Consider the following 21,573-nt stretch of genomic DNA (forward strand, 5'->3'; position numbering starts at 1 on the left):
CCTTTTTAATTTTTATAAATCACTAAGCTTACTGAACGTAGTTAAAATTTGGCAACAATATTACTGCTACCTTGAGTATTTGAAAGTTTTTCAGTAATGTGGTACCTAAGTCTAACAAAGTATAATCTCTCATGAAACTTCCATTATCACTTAAAAACAACAACAAAGGTGGCAAAAAGTGGAGATTCTCGGGATTTTGAGCCTCTAAAAGGCCACCAAATATTGGGGTGGAGATTTTGGTACAATTATTTTTCATGGATGTATCTGGACTACCATTTTTAGCTGTTTCCTCACGAATAAGAGTTTAATATTATGCAGGTTTAAACCATATAAAAGAAAAATTTTAATTTGGGTGGGGGAAGGTACTGTGGATTAAACCCAGAGGTGCTTTATTGCTTAGCTACATTCCTCTTCTAAGTGCCTTGCCTAGCATCTGGGTGACCATTTTAAGGCTTTCCCGCCCTAGGGTTTTTCAGAGAAAGGCTCACCACTCCCTCAAACCAATCCAACCCTGCAGCACCTGCATTCTTTCCCCGGCCAAGGGCATATCACCACTCCCTCCTACCAATCCCACCCTTAATCGTCCACATCAGGACCCGACCTATGCGCTCTGCATTCCTGAGCCACCGCCATAAATCTCCAACCCCAAGCCTGCGTGGCCTCTCACGGGCTTCGGACTGATGCCCTTTGTCAGCTCTGACAAACTCTCCTGTGTATCTCCGCCTGGTCACTGTCTTTCATTTCTCGCTGGCCCATCCGGGTTCGTCGCTTTCCTGTCACCCAGTTCTTTTTAATTTTCAGACACGGTCCCTGTAAGGTGCTTAGGACTTCTCTGAATTACTAAAGCTCGCCTTGAACTTGGGACCTTCCTGCCTCAGCCTCCTGAGTGGCTGGGATTGCAAGCGCGCACCACAGGATCTGGACCCCTTTTTAATTTTTATGATGATTTAAACAACGGCTTCTGCCATAAAGGTACCGTTAAGTTTCCCATGATTCTGTGAATTCCTGAGGCAGTGGGCTATGAGCATTCAGGTTAGCTGTGCTAGCCTTATTTACGGCCAGACATAGCATTAATACTCGTTGGGGTCCAGGTTATCAAACACAACTAGTCTTTGGTCTGTAACTATCTTTAAACAAAAACCAATGAAATCTACCAGATTTTACTCCGCCCAAAACTCAGAAGTAGCATCTCCTTCAATTAAAAAAAAAAAAAAAAAAAAAAAAAAAAAAAAGCACTTTCCACAAGTGCTGGACTCTCCCCAACACTCAAGCACTAAGCTGGGGCAGTGCGGGGCGGCCTGCCAAGACCCAGGGGAATGAAGGTCGGGAAGTCGCTGCTCACCGCAGTGGATCCCTTCTTCACTGCTTCCTGGGCATATTCCACTTGGAAAAGGTGTCCGTCTGGGGAGAAGACGGTGATCGCCCGGTCATACCGAGAAGCCATCGCATAAAACTAAGATTCCCGCGGAGCCTAAGACGCTACCAGAGCTACACGTGGCTGGAAACCGCTTCCACCGCCACCTGCTGGTTCCCGGAAGTGCTCACGCACGCCCGCGCCTCGAGCCGCCTCCCAGAAGTCTTTGCGCCTCACGCACGCGCACGCGCCTCGAGCCGCCTCCCAGAAGTCTGTGCGCCCACGCCTTTGGCTGCCTTCCAGAAGTCCTAGTGCGCGACCGTCTAGGTGACCTCAGCCTCTTCCTTTGCCTTCTTGTCTCATAAATCTCCCAGATTGCCATCAGTGTAATCCTGGGCGTGATGACAGCTCACTGATTTATAAAAATGATATGCAAGATTAAGGGCTTAAAGATAAAATCTTCAAAGGTCAGATATTTTTGCATGCACTTATTAACAGAAAGAATGGTACGTACAATTTCAGCCTCTTGCCTTTAGTTTTAAATTCTAAAGTCCCCTACCACCACCCCCTTTTTCTTTCTCTGGTTATCTTTGGTCACTTGAATCCAAGAAATGATAATTTTCAAAATAGTGTTGTTTATTCTTCTTTGTTTGTTTTGTTTTGCCTTGTGAGCAAATAGATTCTGTGAGCAAATGGTCCATTAACTAGAGGAAATTGTCCATCAAACTAATACTAATGACAGTAATTAAGAAAATACTCTTTTCATTGAAGAAAAATTAAAAAATCCAAAGATGTGACTTGAATGATTTATGGGAGTTTAGCTATATCTGTATTATGTTGTAAAACATTACTACCTGTAAAACAACTCTGTCTTTATCAATAATATGAGAGTATTAAAAAATTCTTCAGCAATGTGGTCCAAAGGTCGAACATTAAATGTGCATTATAAAAATGATTCAGGAGGTACTAATGACCAAGTAAATTTGGCTATTATTACCTACTCTGTATTGTTTATTAGATGCTGTATTAAAATGGACAGGATCTTAAAGTTGGTGAAATCAACTTGGACTTAAGGAAAAGAGCTAGGCATGGTGGGGCATGTCTGTAATGCCAGCAACTTGGGAGTCTGAAGCAGGAGTTTCTTAAGTTCAAGCCAGCCTCAGCAACTTAGCAAAATCCTGTCTCAAAAGGGTTGGGGATGTGGCTAAGTGGTTAAGTACCCCTAGATTCAATCCTGGTACAGAAAAGAAAAAAGAAAGAAAGAAAAATTATCCACAAAAGAGGAAACTCATTTTTCTTAATTCCAAAAACCTAGAATTGAGTTGACTCTTGAGAGCAATTTGTATTCATTCCCCTTCTGGTCTCTTTTTTTCCATTGGAAAATAAGTTAATTCATTTTGGGGAATGGGCAGACATCCAATCTCAGAACTTCTGGAATTGCTTCTTGGTGCCAGCAGCCTTGATGACCTTGAGCACATTACAGTGCACTATCTTGTTAAGGGGCCCACACTTGACCAATGTGATAATATTACCAATCTGGACATACCTGAAGCAGGGGGATAGGTGCACAGACATGTTCTTGTGGTGCTTTTCCCAGTAACTGTACTTGCACATGTAATGGAAATAGTCCCAGAGGATAACAGTGGTGCCTGCATCTTCATCTTGGTTACCACACCCAAACAGAATCTGCCCTTGGATGAAAATGTTACCAGTAAAGGGACATTCTTATTAATGTAGGTGTCCTCAATGGCCTCCTTGGGTGTCCTGAAGTGCAGGCTAATGTTATTGTGGTATTTGGAGGCGTCTCCTTGCCAGTTTTTCCCAGCAAGACCCCCTTCTTGTTTTGAAAGATGGTTAGCTGCTTTTGATAAGCACACTGAGTCTAAATGTCTGCCACCTTCTCGGCTACCTGAAAAAAGAACCCCTTTCTTTAATGTGGGAAACTCTAGAAAAGTTTGGTTCTACTGAGAAAAACAAAAATTTCCAACAGAACAATGTATTTTGTGGTTACAAAACTGTTGTTTGCCAGAAGATGTTTTTTTGAGAAGTATTTCATTATTCTTGTTAAGTAACCCCCTTTTCTGTTCTATATTGAGATAATAGAAAAATGGTGGAGAGAAGTCTCCTACTCTTCACCTAGTTTGGTCCAATGGTAATACCTTACATACCTATAGTACAATAAAATAACAAAGCTATGAAACTGACATTGGTACAACCCATAGAGGCTTTTCAGATTTCAGCAATTTTACATGCACTCCTATATGTGTTTCTGTGTAATTTATTGTGTGCTAAAACCACTACCACCATTAAGATATAGAACTGTTTCAAATCACAAAGATCCCTATGCTGTCCACCTTAGAAAACATATCTTTCTACCTCCACCATCCCTGACAACCACTAATCTGTTCTCCTTCTCTATAATTCTGTCATTTCAAAAAATGTATATAAATGGAATTCTACATTATGTAAAGGTTTGTGACTTTTTTTTTTTAAATTATGGACTCAGCCAGGTGCGATACCAAAAAAACAAAAACAACAAAAAAACTTATAGACTCACATTTAAGGACATTTTACAGAGGGTCTTTGTACCATTCATTTAGTTCTCCCAGTTGGTGACATCTTATATGCTTATGGTATAATATGAAAATGAGAAAACTGACATTTGAATAGAGGATTTTTGTAACTTTGATTGAAAGGAATTTTATGAATGTTATAATGTGTTATAGGGTACATTTTAGAAATATTGACAAGGATTAATTCACACATTCAGGCTTCATATTGAGACTACAATTTAACAGTTTTGTGGTTTGGGGTAGTGTTTAAGTCAACTTTTTTATTACTGTGACCAAAAGACCTGACAAGAACAATTAGAGGAGGAAAAGTTTATTTGGGGGCTCAAAATTAATTTTATAGAAGTCTAGTTCTATTCCTTAGGGCTTGAGGCAAGGCAAAACATCATGGTGGAAGAGTGTGGTGGAGGGAAACAGCTCAGGACATTGCACCATGAAGCAGAGAGAGAGAGAGAGAGACAGAGAGCTCCATTCTTTAGGGATAAAATATATACCCCAAAGACATGTTCCCAATGACCCATTTCTTCCAGCCACACCCTACTTGCCTACACTTACATTCTGGTTGATACCTATCAGGTGATTAATTTACTGGTTGGATTAAGGCTCTCATAACCTGGTCATTCCACCTTTAAATCTTCTTGCATTGTCTCACACATGAGCTTTTGGAGGACACCTGATATCTAACCATAACAGGTAGATAAAATTAATTTTACTAAAACTCAGTTTCCTTACCTGTAAAATGGGGATAGTATCTACTTCACAAGGTTGTTGTGAAGAATAAATGAAATAATACATTAGTCCCCAGGTCTACTTGATACAGAGTAAATGCTTACAAAATGGTAGCTATTGTTATTTGTCATTGAGTTAACTAAAAAGTTGATTACTCTATAAAAGAGAAATTTGGAAGTGTAAAGCTATAGCATGAACCCATTTATACTTTTAAAGAATATATGTATACAAATATATGATCCTAAATATGTGGGGAAAGAGTGAAAGGACATACACCAAGGTGACAAAAGTGGTTTTCTTTGCAGGAGGACAGAGATTGGAAAGAGAATAGAAAGACATGGTAAACAAAGAGAAGTCACCATTTTAAACTGTTTATGTGTAACTATATTATGTTTTTTTTATAGATTTTTTTTAGAGAGAGGGAAGAGAGAGAGAATTTTAATATTTTATTTTTTAGTTATTGGCGGACACAACATCTTTGTTTGTATGTGGTGCTGAGGATCGAACCTGGGCCGCACGCATGCCAGGGGAGTGCGCTACCGCTTGAGCCACATCCCCAGCCCTTATGTTATTTTTTACAAAAGCATAGTTTAGACTAACAAAAACAATGGTCAGAAACAATTTAATGCCTAGAGATTTTTAACGATGGTAATCTTAATGATTTGAGCCAAATCTTCTATTGAGAACAACTAGAAATATGGGACAAAATATGTTTTCAAATCCATGTTGCAGGGTGCAGTGATACATGCCTGTAATCCCAGTGACTGGAGAGGCTGAGGCAGGAGGATCCCAGTTCAAAGCCAGCCTTAGCAATTTAGTGAGCCCATGAATAATTTAGTCAGACCCCATCTCAAAGCAAAATGTAAAATTCGCTGGGGATGTGGCTCAGTGGTTAAGCACCTCTGAGTTCAATTCCTGGCACACACAAAAAAACAAATAAACCAAAACAAAAAACAAAATCTATATGCTATTCCTAAAGAGCTAACAAGGAATGAACATTTGTGGTGCTTATATTTAAAGGAGAAGGAAAACCCAGAGATATTTGCCTGTTCCTGATGCCTAGTTTAGAAGTTAAAGCAGATCTTTTTTTTAAAGTGTCCCTGGATTGAACCCAGGGGTGCTTAACCACATCCCCAGTGCTTTTTATTTTTTATTTTGAGACAGGATCTTGCTCAATTGCTGAGACTGATTTGCCTCAGCTTTCCAAGCTGTTGAGATTATAGACTTGTTCCACTGCGCCCAGCTAAAGCAGATCTTTGATTAGACAAAAATTGGAGTTCAAAGCATGAGGAGATGTTATGCAAAACATTTAAGCTTTTTTGTTGGAACCCATTATCCCACAAGAGTGAAGTCAAAATAGACCTATTCTACATTCTGACGTGGCTACTACATATACCTTGCTTGCTCATATACCTTGTTCTGCTTTTTCTGCAACCACGTTTGACAAACTTTGTATGATTGAGATTGAGAAATTGAGAAGTCAAAATTGAAGAACACAGAAACACAAAGTAGTATCCTTCAAAATGCGGGGTTTCTGTTCTCATGACTAAAAGGCTCAGGGGTCACTCCAGTTAAACTGGGCTAATTGGGCTTCACGAAATAACCACACAAGAGACACAAATACCTTTTTCTTTGGGGTCACTGTGACAGCTCCTCTGACCTTAAGGGTCCACAGGAAGAGAGAGAGCGAGAGCACACCCTGACCCCTTTTATTGAGGGGAATTTATTTAAATGAGGCAAGGGGTCAGGTTTCAGGGGACTGAGTCTATCTTCATGATGTTCACTGTCAGCAGGTTGACTGACACCTGGGTAGACCACACCCAAGGACACCCTAAGAGATGGGGACACACACAAGGCACTTCCATGGAAGATTCTATCTTAAACAGGGCAAGGGGTTATATTACAAAGGAACAGGTGAGCATAGCTTCACCCATGGAACTGTAGCAAGACACACCCATGCATGAGACACCGACCCTCGACCCTCAGACCCAAGAAGGGTGGGGAAAGCTCTGCCACATTTCTGTGACTGAGCACCTCAGCACCCAGCCAGGGAGTGTGACTCAGTCACTGTAAGGTTGGTTTCCCACATCAAAAGAAACAATGGAACAGGAGTGCTGCCAACATGCCTTGTGTGAGCACTGCCTTCATATTTTACTTCTTTTAGCTGTTTAGCTTATAAGATGCAAAGAGGTTGGATCAAGTCTAAATAACTGTGCTGCCCCTTTCACATCAAAAAATTGAGAACTAAACCAGGTGCGGTGGTGCACACCTATAATCCAGTGGCTTGGGAAGCGGAGACAGGAGGACTTCGAGTTCAAAGCCAGCCTCAGCAAAAGCAAGGTACTAAGCAACTCAGCAAGACCCTGTCTCTAAATAAAATACAAATAGGACTGGGACGTGGCTCAGTGGTCAAGTGCCCATGAGTTGAATTCCCAGTACAAAAAAAAGAACTACTGACAGGGAAGGCCATGCCTGCTCCTCGAATATGCCTATCTAGCTGGCAGGTAAAGAAAAGAACTTGAATGTTGGTGTAAGAAATGGGGTGGGATGATAATTGAAATCCAGAATAAAAACCAGACTGATTCAAAGTGTCCTGAAGGCTGTAAAATGCAGTCTAATAGATTCCTTGTGGGGTTTTTGTTGTTGTTGTTCAAAGATTTTAATTATTGGAATGTACAATCTTACAATATTCAAATAAAGTTTAAAACTTAAAAAAACTTTTTTTTTAGAGAGTGAGAGAATTTTAATATTTATTTTTTAGTATTTGGCAGACACAACACCTTTGTATGTGGTGCTGAGGATCGAACCTGGGCCCCATGCATGCCAGGTGAGTGCGCTACTGCTTGAGCCACATCCCCAGCCCCAGCCCCCCAAAAACCTTTTTGCACAGAGATAATAACTAAGCACAATAGAAATGCTTTATTACAGTGCTTCCAACACTTTGCCTTTTAAAAAATTATTGAAGACACCAGAGTGCTTTCTAAATGTGTGTTATGTCTATCAATATTTATCATATTAGAAATTAGAAATTATTAGTTCATGAAAAATAATAAATTTATTACATAATAATAATAACTAAGTTTTAAATTCACCTCAATCCCTAATTGAAATAAAGCAGTGGTTGTCATAAACTATTACATAGTTCTTTGGAGCAATACCAAAAACTTTGAAGGGAATCACAATGTTAAAATTATAATAATATTAAGACAATATCTTGCTTTTCAGTACATGAATATGTATATTGACAATGCAAAAGCAAAAGTGGGTGAATCTACTGGATTCTTTTCTGTATCAAGGCAGTAGCACCAAACTTACTCTAGTACATGCTGTATTCTTTATTCCTAAGCACTCATGGGGGGAAAATAACCAATTTCATTTTAGAATCTGATTTACTAAGCATTAAGTTATTAATTATTTTGTTTTTGACTCTTGAATATCTTTTTTAATATTTATTTTTTAGTTGTAGTTGGACACAATACCTTTATTTTATTTATTTTTATGTCGTGCTGAGGATCAAACCCAGGGTCTTGCATGTGCTAGGTGAGCGCTCTACTGCTGAGCCACATTCCCTGCCCCAGAACACCTATCTTCTTACTCTTCATAATGACAAAGAGAGAAGTCCATATAAAGCATTTTTACTGTCTTTAAAATAAGATGGTTAGCTTGAAGCACCTGTGTAAATCTTTTAGTTGCTGGCTGAATCAGCCCCCTTTCTCATGGAACACCTTTTATATTAGAAAGAATGACTGACAAACTATGTTTATTCAGAGTTACTTATTTAGACAGACATTTGAAGATGAACAAAGTGAGTCTGTCTCTTCAAGAAAAACAACGTTTAATGATCTTATCTATTTCCAAAGATAAAAATTCAAGCTTTTAAGCAACAGTTGGGATTTTTGAAGACTTTTATCACTATGAACTTAACTGTTTCCCAATGATTAAAGACTACTGATAAGATTTATGGTGATGTGATTTTTTTTTGATGTACTAGATTTGCAAGATATAAAATATTCATAACTTTGTGAGCCAGTATTTTCCAGAACTAAAGTATGATGTACAGTTGTGCATAAGTAAAAGTAATAATCAAAGGGGTTTTTTGTTTGTTTGTTTGTTTTTTTGGTGTGTGCTTGTGTGGTGATGATGGGGATCAAACCCAGGGCCTTAGCACATGCTAGGCAAGCACTCTACTACTGAGCTATATCCCCAACCCTTAGAACTAATATTCAAATAGACCAGTGGATTTTTTTTTTTTTTGAGAGTGAGAGAGGAGAGAGAGAGAGAGAGAGAGAGAGAGTTTTTAATATTTATTTTTTAGTTCTCGGCAGACACAACATCTTTGTTTGTATGTGGTGCTGAGGATCGAACCCGGGCCGCACGCACGCCAGGCGAGCGCGCTACCGCTTGAGCCACATCCCCAGCCCAGACCAGTGGATTTTAATGCAAAAGAGTACTAAAAGTTCTTTAATAGGATTTTAGATTATATACTTCAACTGATGTCTAGGAAACTAAATAATTGTATACTTGCTTTGAAGGGATCTAAAAGGCCTATTTAAATAATTATCTTCTTTGTTCTACTATATATCTTTGTATGGTTAGATTTTCTCCCTATATTTCAAGCAAAATAACATTGCAGCAGTTTGAATATAGAAGCAAATATGAGAATAAAGCTGTTTTATTGAGCCAAACATTGAGAGATTTACAGGGCTGGGGATATAGCTCAGTGGTAGGGAGCTTGCCTAGTATATACAAGATCTTGGGCTAGTTTCCAACACACACACACACACACACACACACACACACACACACACACACATAGAGAAGAGACTTGCAATGTCATTCTCATTTTTTTAAATTTGGAAAATGTAATTATCACAAAAATGTGTTAACTGTGTAAATGTATAATGAGTTTATTACTTTTCATGAACTAATAAAAGTAAAGCTTCTTTTAATTTCTAATATGATAAATATTAATAGACATAACCCACATTTAGAAAACACGCTGGGTTCTTCAATAATTTTTTAAAAGGCAAAGTGTTGGAAGCACTAGAACAAAGCATTTCTAGTGTGCTTAGTGAGTAGTTGCCTACTAGAAGCAAAAGTAAATTCTGTGCATAGAAAGATAATGTCATGCAGAGCTGCATATAATTGTTGTATTGTTGCATTTTTATATGCAGTATTCTGTGCTCAATCAAAAATAATCATGCACACTTAAAGAAAAGATGGATCAAACAACAAGATAAACAATAGGCAATAGAAAGAGGCTCATATAATACATTAAAGTTATCAAATACATATTTTTTTTGTACCAGGGATTGAACACAAGGGCACCTAACCACTGAGCCACATCCCTATTTCTTTTAATTTTTAATTTTGAGAAAGGGTCTCACTAAATTGTTGAGGCAGCTTTGAATTTGTGATCTTCCCAAGTCTCTGGGGTTACCACCACACCTGGATCAGATACAGATTTTTGAAACAAATAAGGTAATTATAATCAAGAGATTAAAAACTAGATTGAGGGGTTTGTTTATGTTTTTATTTTTGTTTTGGTAGTACTGGGGATTGAACCGAGGGTTGCTCTACTTCTAAGCTAGATCCCCAAACCCTTTTCTTGGTCTTTTTCTCCCCCATTAAGCAGTCTATCTTTAAGCTACATTCCCAGTCCTTTTTCTTTTTGTTTTGAGACAGAGCCTTCCTAAATTGTTGAGGCTAGCTTCAAATGTGGGATCCTTCTGTCTCAGCCTCCTCAGAAGCTGGGATTACAGGCTTGTGTCACCAGGGCAAATCCCTTTTCAGCCTTTGAGACAGGGCCTCACTAAATTGCCCAATATGGCCTTGAATTTGTGACCATCCTGCCTAAGACACTTGAGTAGCTGGAACTACAGGTGTGTGCCACTATGCCTGTCCTGATTGAAATTTTTTAACAGGAACTAGAACTATTAATAAATAGTCAGTTGGAAATTGTAAAAACGAGAACTATATTAACTAAAATTAAAAGGTCAATGAATGAATTTAAGATTGGAGACCTAGTTGAAGATAGAAGTGTGAATTATAAAATAGTATAAGAAGAAAAATCTATATTAAAGCACAGAGGAAAAGAATAGGGAGCACTGAAAAAAATATCCTGGATATGTTGAAAAATCTAATGTATATATAGTTGGGGTGCTAGAAGATAGGAAATAAAGGTCAAAATAATACATAAAGATATTTGGTTTGGAATTTTTCAAAATTAACAAAAGAAACAAAAGATTTAGGAAAAACTGAACACTGAGCAGGATAAAATTCACATTTAGAAAAACCATAATAAACCTGCTATAAACCAAAAATTTACAGCAAGAAAAATTTAAAGCTATTCAAAGGGGGGAAATTAACATATTGCCAATATGCAATAATTGACATTCAACTGATTTATTTCTATGATGACATACAGCATTCTATCTTCAGCATGCTAAAAGAAAAAAAATGCAAGCAAGATATTCTGTATCTAGTGAAAATTGTCCCTCAAAATTGAAGGTAAATGAAGGTATTTTTCATACAAAGAAAACCAGAAAACATTACTTAAATACTTTTTAAAGAAAATACTAGATGGTGTTCTTTAGACAGAAAAAAAATGATCAAAGATGTAAGTTTGGAGATGTAGGAAGAAATGAAGAGCATTAAGGTAAATACATGCCTAAATTAAAAAAATAATTGACTAAAATAATAATAATCCCTTATGTGTGTATTAAGATAAGAGTATTAAAATCAGTGATGAAATATAACTTGGGAAAGAGTGCAAATGAAATTAAGGTGTCCTCAATTGCCTTTCATTGTTGCACAGTGTTCAAAGAGTAAACGTATGTTTATTTCTCAGTACTGGGGATTGAACCCATGGGCACTCTGACACTGAGCTACATCCCCATCCCATTTTATTTTTTATTTTAAGACAAGGACTTGTATGTGTTAACATGCCTGTAATTCCAGCAACTCGGGAGACTGAGACAGGAGGATTGCAGGTTCAAAGCCAGCCTCAGCAACTTAGTGAGATCCTGTCTAAAATAAAAATTAAAAAGGGCTGGGGATGTAAGTGTCCCTGGATTCAATCCTGTACCAAAAATAAAAAATAAAAAGATAGTGTCTTGCTAAATTGCCCAGTCTGGCCTCCAACTTGTGATCCTCCTGCTTCAGACTCCCAAGTAACTGGTATTGCAGACACATACCACAACATTTGTAATATATTAATTTTCAGGTGGTTCAGAAGACATGTTGTAATCTTTGCAAAAATCACTAAGAGAATAATGTAATATTGTGTAAAAAAATATAATAATAAAAGATATCACTAGAAAGAAGGGGTTGGGAGTGTAACTCAGTGGTACAGCTTGTGCCTATCATGCAGAAGTCCTTGGGTTCAGCCCCCAGTCCCCAAAAAAGATAGAAAAGAAAGAGAAAGGAATAATTACAGGCTGGAAAAATAGAAAGCAAATAGTATTTAGTAGATTTAAAGATAACTATATTAATACTTATATTCTCTATAATTATATAAACATTTTAATTATAAGAAATAGTTGTAGGGGCTATGGCTGTGGCTCAGTGGTAGCATACTTGCCTGGCATGTGGGAGGCACTGGGTTTGATTCTCAGCACCACATATAAATAAAGAAAATAAAGGTCTATCAGTAGCTAAAAAAACCAGCATTTATTAAAAAAATTTTAATAAATAAATAAAGCATTTATTAAAAAATAGTTTAGAGTAGATAAAAATAAATGCACTTATGTACTGCTTAGAATAAATAATAAAAGAGTTTTAAAAAGTGAAAGTGAAGAAGATACATCATGCAACATTTAACCAAAAACCCTCCAAAACAAAAAACTGCTAAAAAGTAGATCTTACCTCAAGATGCATAGCAAGGAGTTGGGCATAGTGGCACATGACTGTATTCCCAGCAACTCTGGGGACTGAGGTTGGAGGATCACAAGTTAGAGGCCACCCTGGGCAATTTAGCAAGAACCTGTCTCAAAATTTAAAAAAAAGTTCTGGGGATATAGCTCAGTAGTTAAATGCCCCTGGATTTAATCCTGAGTACTGAATAAAATTTTTTTAAAAAAAGTATAGCAAGAGATTCTGACGAATATTTTATAATGACAAATCTAATCTGGAAGATCCAACAATTCTAAATTTGTACCCAATACCAAGTATTATAGGTGGAAATTTCAATAGTTTTCTTGGTAATTGATAAAATAAGCAGACTAAAAAACAAAGAAACAAACAGAAAACCCAATAAATAGTATTCAAACAACATGATGAATAAAATTGGCATGCTATCTCTGACAGTGTCTTTCCCATCATGTATGTACACACTAAATATATTAATCAATGAATGTAATTTACCAGTTTATAGTGTGTATAAAATAACTGCAGACTTCATTTACATTTTGAACAAACATTAGATATATACAAAAATTGACTGTATAATAGGTTTTGAGGAAAGTTTGACAAATCTCAAAGGACTAAAAGCATACAAAGTATTTTCTCTGTCAGTAGTGAAATTAGGCCAGAAATCAGTAACAATATAAGTAGAAAACACCACATATTGAAAAATTTTTAAATCTTTTTCAAAACTATGGATCTAAGAGGAATTAATAATGGAAATTAGTAAATACTTTTAACTGAATCATAACAAAAACATAATATGTAAAAGTTTTGTGTTAGGGCCAAAATAGTGTTGGAGGGTGGTGGTTTAAAATAGCATTAAGGGTGCTGGGGATATAGGTCAGTTAGTAGAGTGCTTATTTCATATGCACAAGGCCATGGGTTCAATCCTCAGCACCATAAGAAAAAATAAAAAAGCATTATAAAAGAAGAAAGGCTAAAAATCAATTTCTTAAGCATCCATGTGAAGATGTTATATATATATTTAAGATGGTATATTTTAAAAACAGCATATTAAATCAAGGAAAGTGGGAGGAAAAAAATAAGAATAGTGGCTGTGGCTGTGGCTCAGTGGTAGAGCACTTGCCTAGCACATGTGAGGCACTGAGTTCCATTTTTAGCATCACATAAAAATAAATAAAATAAAGATATCATTTTCATCTACAGTGAATTAAAAAAAATAGAAAATAAAGCTAAAATTTGGGTTATTGAAAAACTAATAAAACTGATAGATACTGGAAAACCAAATCAAGAAAAGAAAGTAGGTATGAATAATAGTAGTAACAAGATGAATCTTAATACCATGAAAATTTTTTTGTAACTTAATGACAGTAATGAAAAATTGAGGTAAAATGAGCAAATTCTTAGAAAAGCATCAAAAACCTAACACAAGGTGGGGGTGATGGAAAGAAATGTCTTGTATGTCTCAAATTTGTTAAATCCATAAATAAAAATTCTGTCTTAAAGAAACTCTTGACCCAGGGATATCATCACTTGTGAATCCTATAAAACTTTTAAGAAACAATACGAATCTTATTCAAATTCATCAAGAGAATAGAAAAAGACTTCTTCCATACTTGTTTTATAAAGCAATATAATCTTAACAAAACCCTATATAAGAGAAGAAAATGAATGCGTACAAAAATTCTAAGCAAAATAACAAATAGAAATAAGCAACCTACAAAAAGATAAGTGTATCACAAGTTGAATTTATTCTATGAATTAATCAATGAATGTAATTTACCACTTTATAGTTTGGATGTGAGGTGTGTCCCAAAAATTCATGTGTGAGACAATGCAAGAAGGTTTAAAGGAGAAATGATTGTCCCACACCAACCTTAATCCAATCAGTGGTTTAACCAGTAATGGGATTAACTGGGATGGGGCTGAAGGTGGGTAGGCTGTGGCTGGAGGAAGTGGGTCATTGTAGCGTGGCTTTAGGATATATATTTTGTATCTGGCAAGTAGAGTCTTTCTGCTGTCTTACCATCAAGTGAGCTGCTTCCCTCTGCCACTGTCTTCCACTATGATGTTCTGACTCACCTAGAGTCCTGAAGAATGGAGCTGGCTGTCTATGGACTGAGATCTCTGAAATTGTGAGCCCTCAAATAAACTTTTCCTTTTCTAAAATTGTTTTGGTCAGTCTTTTAGTCACAGCAGTGAAAAAGTTAACTGAAATAGCGCATTAACAGACTATAGCAGAAGCTGGCAAAGTACTGCTCCGGGACCAAATCTGTTCTTATGAGTAATGTTTTATTGGAGCACAGTTGTGCCTATTCTTCTTTATATTGTCTATCATTGCTTTCCTGCTAAAATGGCTAAGCTGCATAATAACACAGGGCCTGTATAGCTTGCAAAACCTAAAATATTTACTATCTGGTCCTTTATAGAAAAGGTCTTCTGATTCACAGAATAAAGGGGAAGTTTTTACTCAACAAATGCAGAAAAGCATACAATTCACCATCTCTAGCAATCTCATTGACTCAAAACAGTCTAAGAATAGGAAGACATTTCTTTAATGTCCCAAGGTCCCTCACAAGAACCCTTAAAGCTCCACGTTCCATCCCCATCACTGGGGGAAAAAAATTAAGCTAGGCACAGTGATGCATGCTTCTAATCCCTGTGACTCAAAAAGCTGAATCAGGAGGATTGCAAGTTCCAGGCAGCCTGGACAATTTAGCGAGACTCTGTCTTAAAATAAAAGGGACTGGGAAAGTAGCTCAGTGGTAAAGTACCTGTGTTCAATCCCCAGCACCAAAAATTTTTGTTAAAAAGAAACCTTAAGTAAACATGATATTCAATGGCAAGGTGTTGGAACATTTTTCATTTAAGATCAACGTAGCTGGGTGATGGTGTACAACTATAATCTCAGCAGTTTGGGAGACTGAGGAAGAAGTATCTCAAGTTTGAAGCCAGCCAGGACAATTTAGTGTGAACCTGCCTCAAAATAAAAACAAAAAGTGTTGGACTGGGAAAGTAGCTCGTGGTAAAATACCCTATGTTCAATTCCCAGTACCAAAACATTTTTTAATTGAAAAAAATTAATTTTGTTGCTAGGAAGTATGATATTAGGGTCTTTGGAGGTTCCTTTTACCTTTTGAAAGGTCTAGGAGGTGGCCAGTGTGGTGCTACATGCCTGTAATACCAACACCTTGGAAGTTGGGAGGCTGAGGCAGGAAGATCCCAAGTTTCAGGTCAGCTTGGCCAACTTAGTGAGACCCTGTCTTGAAATTTAAAAATAAATGAATAAATAAAGGGTTTGTTTTCCTTTGCTTTCTAAAACTCATTTTCTCTTAGGAGAATATGATGGAATTTTCCAGAGGTACAAGATGTTTGAGGATCCAGTAGCTATCAGAGCAAATGGAAAATGTTGAAAGACTCCAAATTTTCATATTCAATCAGGTAAATAATTGAGAGCTGTGACTCACTTAAACAAAAGATCTTTAAGACACACAATATTTTTAAGGTTGATAAGGGATTCTGAGGCCAAAATGCTTGAGAATTACTACCTGTGGGTTTGCAATATTATGCTCTTTATTATCATATATTTTAACTTTTTATGCTATAATTCTTCTATTGTCATCATCATTTTCTTCTTTTATTATTATTGCAGTGCTGGGGATTGAACCCAGGGCTTTATGTCCACTAGGGAAGCACTCCCAGCCTCTATTATTTTTCTTTTAAGATAATGTGTAAGAAATGTGATTATTAGTTTAATTTAATATATATTAGGATGGTAGTTTGCAATATATTCAATAACATCAACATTTTACTACATATTGTTGAAATCCCACATTATATTGGAAAACATTATATTAGTTTCTTATTACTTTTCTAGGAAGTTATCACAAACTTAGTGGCTTAAAATTACATATCTTTAAACACTGTTTTGAAGTTTGGTAAGCCTGATACCTGGGCTAAAATTCAGGTGTTAGAGAAGTTAACAGTGTCAGAAAGCTAGCAATGCCCATCTTCCTCAAGATGCCATCTCTCTGATTCTGACTTTTAAGTCTTACTATTCCCTGTTTAAGGGCACTTGAGATTTCACAGGGTTCACCTGGATAATACAGGTTACTCTTCACATTTTAAAATCAGTTGGTTAACCACTTTAATTCCATGTAGAATATTAATTCCAATTTGCTATGTCACATAACATAATCAATAGTTTCCAGGGATTAGGGAGTAGTCATCTTTGTGAAATTGTTCTGTCTACCACACCCATGCCTAGGGAACTTAGTTAATAGACACTATATTATAATCCTCTCTATAAATTATGAAGTAGTTGGAGAACAGTTATATGTGTGTGTGTGTGTGTGTGTGTGTGTGTGTGTGTGTGTATATATATATATATATATATTTTTTTTTTTACTAAGGGTAGAGAATATACTAAATAGCAGAGAGAGGAGTACATAAATTCTGGCCAGAAAACTTTCCAAGGATAGACTCAATATCATTTCTACTCTTGAAATGAACATTTTTCTCCTTATTACTTTTTTTTTACTTTATTTTTGCAGTACTGGGAATTGAAACCAGTGCTTTATACATGCTAGACAAGTGCTCTACTGCAGAGTTATATCTCCAGCCCTCGTACTATATTTTTATGTACAAATCTAATTCTTGTAACTTACAGTACCTGATATGTTTTTACATAGTTTGTTAAAATTGAAACAATCTGTATTGAAAAATCCAATGTAAGTTAAGGCAATCACCAGCATACTGGCTAGTACATAATAAATGCTAAATAAATAAGCATTGATGGAGGATGTTGCTGAATATTTATCATATTGAGTTAAGTTGGGTGAAACTATCCATGAATCTATGTATTTTTCAAAAAGCAATTCTTTTTTATATCATAAAATCCCCAAATATAATTGATTTGATTCATTCTTAATTCATTTAATATTTGATAATATAAGAAGTGACAATGTGCCAGATAGGCTATGTTATAATCTAAGTTGAATGAAATTTGCTGTAGTATTGAAAATAAGTCTTTTATGGAGAATTGTGAAAAGCGATTTGTTCTGCCTAGAACAATGATTATATAAATATATAGCATATGCTGTTCTCCTTGCAATCTTGAAATCTGTGGAAGCCACAACTCAAATTGACTCATCAAATGCCACAGAGACTGTGAGCAGAAATATTTTGAAAGATATTACCTAAGGGATTGTGCCCTGAGCCCAATTATGGGCAGACAGGCTGGGTCTATGCCTTCCCAGTGTATTCTAAGAATTTATGGCAGCACAGGGGCTTAAAATATCAGCAAATTTGGTAGTACAGATGTTCTATTAATTATAAAACAATAAGTGTTAAAAGAAATTCTTTTTTAAAACAAAGTTATCTCCATTATCTGCATATACATGATTTATTTGGGGAGAGGATTAAGATTTTTAATACCATGATTACAGTTTCACTGAATATTGGACATTATCCAGCAGCACTTCATCAGTTCATTGAAATATATTTAAGGAATACAAACAACTTCATAGAAAGCAAATTAAAAATTGAAACATTTGAAAATCAAATAAGCAATTTTCTATAGCTGCACTGTAAAGTACTATTTCTATTTTCAATTTGTTAAAACAGTCTGCTATACATTCATTAGTGTGAATAAACAAGAATGAATTGTTAATATAGATTACTTATTCTGAGTCTCTATACATTCTTCTATTAGTATTATTCAAAAAAATCTCCCACCTCTTGATTATGTGACTTCAATTCCTCCTTCAGATGTCCCTTTGCAAAAGTAGTCTGAATAAAGGGACTGATTTTTTTTTTGTTTGTTTGTTTGTTTGGGGAGATGGTTAACTGGGGAGCTATTTTTTTTTTAAGTCCCCAGAGTCATTTCCCAGATTTAGGCTAACTTTGCATATTCGTTCTTCATTCCTTTCTTAACTAAATGCCAGGGGCTCTTGATTTTCCTTTTCCTCCCAGCTCTTCTATCAGTCTACCTTGGGATTCGTCTCAAAACTAGTGGTGAAGTGAAAAAGGATTTACTACATTCCCTAAGACACCTCTGGCTGAGGCATCTCCTTGGTTTCAATCTTCCTTCTGTCTGAATTTTCAACTTTTGCAGGTAAGACCGAGTTTTACCAAGAAAGCCTGAGAATGAGGCAAGGTTCTTTTTAAGTGTCTTCTTCCAGTGAGATCATTTACATTTCCAGCTGAACCTTTTGGCTAGTGCCTTCCTACAGATTTCATGTAATGAGACACAAAGAAAATTATAGTATTTTTTTCCCAAGCCAAACTGTACTCAGATTTATTAAAAATACTCTTCATAAACAATCATGGTATTTCATGTAGGACATGGATTGATGGTATACCAGAACTTTCAAACTCCCTCTTGGATGGACTGCCCAAATAAGGAAGCCACCATAAAACCCAATGAAGTCTTCATTTAATGTTCTGAATAGGAAAAGTTTGGACTGAGGTTTGATATTTTACATTTAGCATGTTGTTTTAACAACTTTTCATGAGTTGACCCTGAATTTCAGGAACTGAAATGAAAATGGCAGAATTACCAATCTGAAGATTCACAATCTAGAAAAGGAACTGCTGCACTTTTGAGGGACATCATCTCCCTAATGTCACTGGAAAGTCCAGATTGACAGGTCTTCATGAAATTGGTGAAACCAATTTTGGGGAGTCAGGTCCCAACAAGTTTCTGGGTTCAGGGGAGTTAAGTCTATGTCAATGGCAGAGAGGGAGAGAAGAACATAAAGATGAATTTGAGAAAATGATTGTATTTTTAAGGCATACATAATGTAAGCACAAAATAACCTGGTCAGATGCAGACCTCACAAATTCAGCAAAGCCTTTATTCAGCGGCAGAGTCTATCAGTCAGGCATCAGAGCACAGCTTTCTGGACCAAAAATGGTCCCCAATTACAGCAGAGGTCTGTGTTTATATAGGTTACACACTGGGAGATGACTCAACCAATGAAGACCTTAACAGAATATATTAGTTTGGGTATTCAGGAAGCATTTGCGAGAATTTGAAATTTGTTTTTACTGGGTAAGAATGGAGGGCTCAGAGTTCAGCATTTAGTGCTTATCTCTTACCCTCCAGGGTCTAATTGTACTGTCACTGGGAAAGGATTTATATGGGGAAAGATCAATGTTTTGGCTCCTTCTCAGAGATTGTCATTTTTAGGCCTGATGGACATCTCCTTCCTAGGGATGGTCTTGTCACTGGGTAAGTTTTGTTTCACTCCCAGGGATTGTCCTTTCACTGGGAAAGGATGTTTTGGGAAAGGATCAATGTTATTAATATGTTGTTTTCTTCCTCCTTCTCTCTTCCCAGGCTACACTGTTTTGGGGGTTGTCATTTCTATATCCTTCACATAGAATCACATGGGGTGCTAAGAGTGCCCTAGGCTGCTACTATGAAGGAGTAAAATACCTCAGGAGGACCCATAACCTGTTCTTAATGGATTTCCCTTCCCCACTGTTGGGAATTTGTAATTTAAAAAAAGATGGTACCTATCCCTGGGTGTCTTCCTAGAATGGGAGTTCCACTGGGGGATTTTTTTTTTTTTTAAACTGGTTAGACAGCTGTTCTCATTGGTTCCTGTTGCTTTTTAAGATTTCTATGTTATCTGCCAAGTGGACGTAACTGGAGCAGTTGGAGTATTTAGGATTTGTTTTTTCAGCCAGGCATGATGGAGCATGCCTGGAATTCTAGCGACTCTGGGGGTTGAGGCAGAAGGATCTCAGGTTCAAAGCCAGCTTCAGCAATTTACCTTTGAGCTACATACCCCAGCCATTTTATTTTTGATTTTGAGGCAGTTTCACTAAATTGCTTAGGGCCTTGCCAATGTACTGAGGCTGTGTTCCTCCTGCCTCAGCCTCCCAGTTGATGGGAATACAGGCATGTGTCATCAGGACTCTAGGCTTAAATAAGGTACTTTTGTGTAAACAAAACATGACCTTACGTACTAGATGTTAGACTCACAGCCTGGTGGTAGGCAAGAATTAGTTTCTATTCTGAATTCAATAGATTATTTTTCAATTCAGTTTGATACATAAAGTATAAACATAACAGTGTTTTCTTCAAGGCTTAGAATTCCGAAGAATATTTGCCGTTCGAAGGGAGGCAGTATAAACTCCCTTCCTTTATTTTTGGAATGGCTTGAGTTTTTTCAGGTTTCAGTTTAGATATAATGGAGGCCAGGCACAGGGATGCACACCTGTAATCCCAGGACTAGGGTGACTGAGGCAGAAGGATGGCAAGTTCAAGACCAGCCTCATTAACTAACCCTGTCTCAAAATAAAAACATAAAAGGACTAAGGAGGTAGTTCAGTGATGGAGTGTTTGGGTGCAATCCCTAGTGCTCCCTGCTCCCTTTATAAAGATGTCCCACTTACATCATTCTCTTGTTTGCCAGTCTTTCTTTGGGCTTCACATATACGCATATTAACTTCATTTTTGGTATGTCAACTTTATTCAAATACAAATCATTGAGCAGAGGTTCCCTGTCCAACTCTTTCAGTTGTGTCTACCGGTACCTAGCATAAAGCCTGGCAAAGACGACACACCCAAATTTGCTGAATGAATGAAACTGAACTTATGCAAAACAATTTATTTGAAACAAAATTTAAAAATGTTTTTATTTTTCTATTTTATTTATAAATATTGAATTTTGAGTCTCAACGTTGGGTAACATTTTATATAAACTTTTATTTTTGTTGTATGTTAGTCTAGATTTACAGAATAATTTAAAAATCCACAGCAACACATTACCCACATTTGCTTGTGTTCTTCACTCATTCGAAAACTTTTTCCCCTTCCCACTGACTTGAAGCCTAGCAGCTTGGGCGTACTTGACAAACCACTAAGTATATCATTGGAAACGAGAGAGCGACCGTGCTTTCAAAGCTTAATCCCAAATTAGATGAAATCGACCCACTTCTCTGCTAGCCGTGTTGGACGACTGCCCCCGAGTACCGGACACAGCCTTGGTGTCCCAATTTTGGGTCAGCATTACTTTCTAATTGTTAGACACGACTTGGCGT

At 36.7% G+C, this 21,573-nt stretch overlaps 1 protein-coding gene and 1 pseudogene across 3 annotated transcripts in view; both read right to left on the bottom strand.

Annotated features, from left to right (window-relative positions):
• The window catches only part of Psma8 (proteasome 20S subunit alpha 8), a 54,849-nt gene extending 53,405 nt beyond the window's left edge, over positions 1-1,444 (bottom strand). For all 3 annotated transcript variants that reach the window (XM_026388088.1, XM_026388087.1, XM_026388086.1), the window contains exon 1: positions 1,343-1,444. In XM_026388088.1, the coding sequence (XP_026243873.1) occupies positions 1,343-1,444 (102 nt within the window). The remainder of the gene's footprint in view (positions 1-1,342) is intronic.
• Positions 1,445-2,776: 1,332 nt separating this feature from the next.
• Positions 2,777-20,973, bottom strand: LOC113182234 (small ribosomal subunit protein uS17 pseudogene; annotated as a pseudogene).
• Between the last annotated feature and the right edge of the window lie 600 nt (positions 20,974-21,573).

Source organism: Urocitellus parryii, chromosome 13 (assembly GCF_045843805.1).
Source record: "Urocitellus parryii isolate mUroPar1 chromosome 13, mUroPar1.hap1, whole genome shotgun sequence".
Classification (NCBI taxonomy): domain Eukaryota; kingdom Metazoa; phylum Chordata; class Mammalia; order Rodentia; family Sciuridae; genus Urocitellus; species Urocitellus parryii.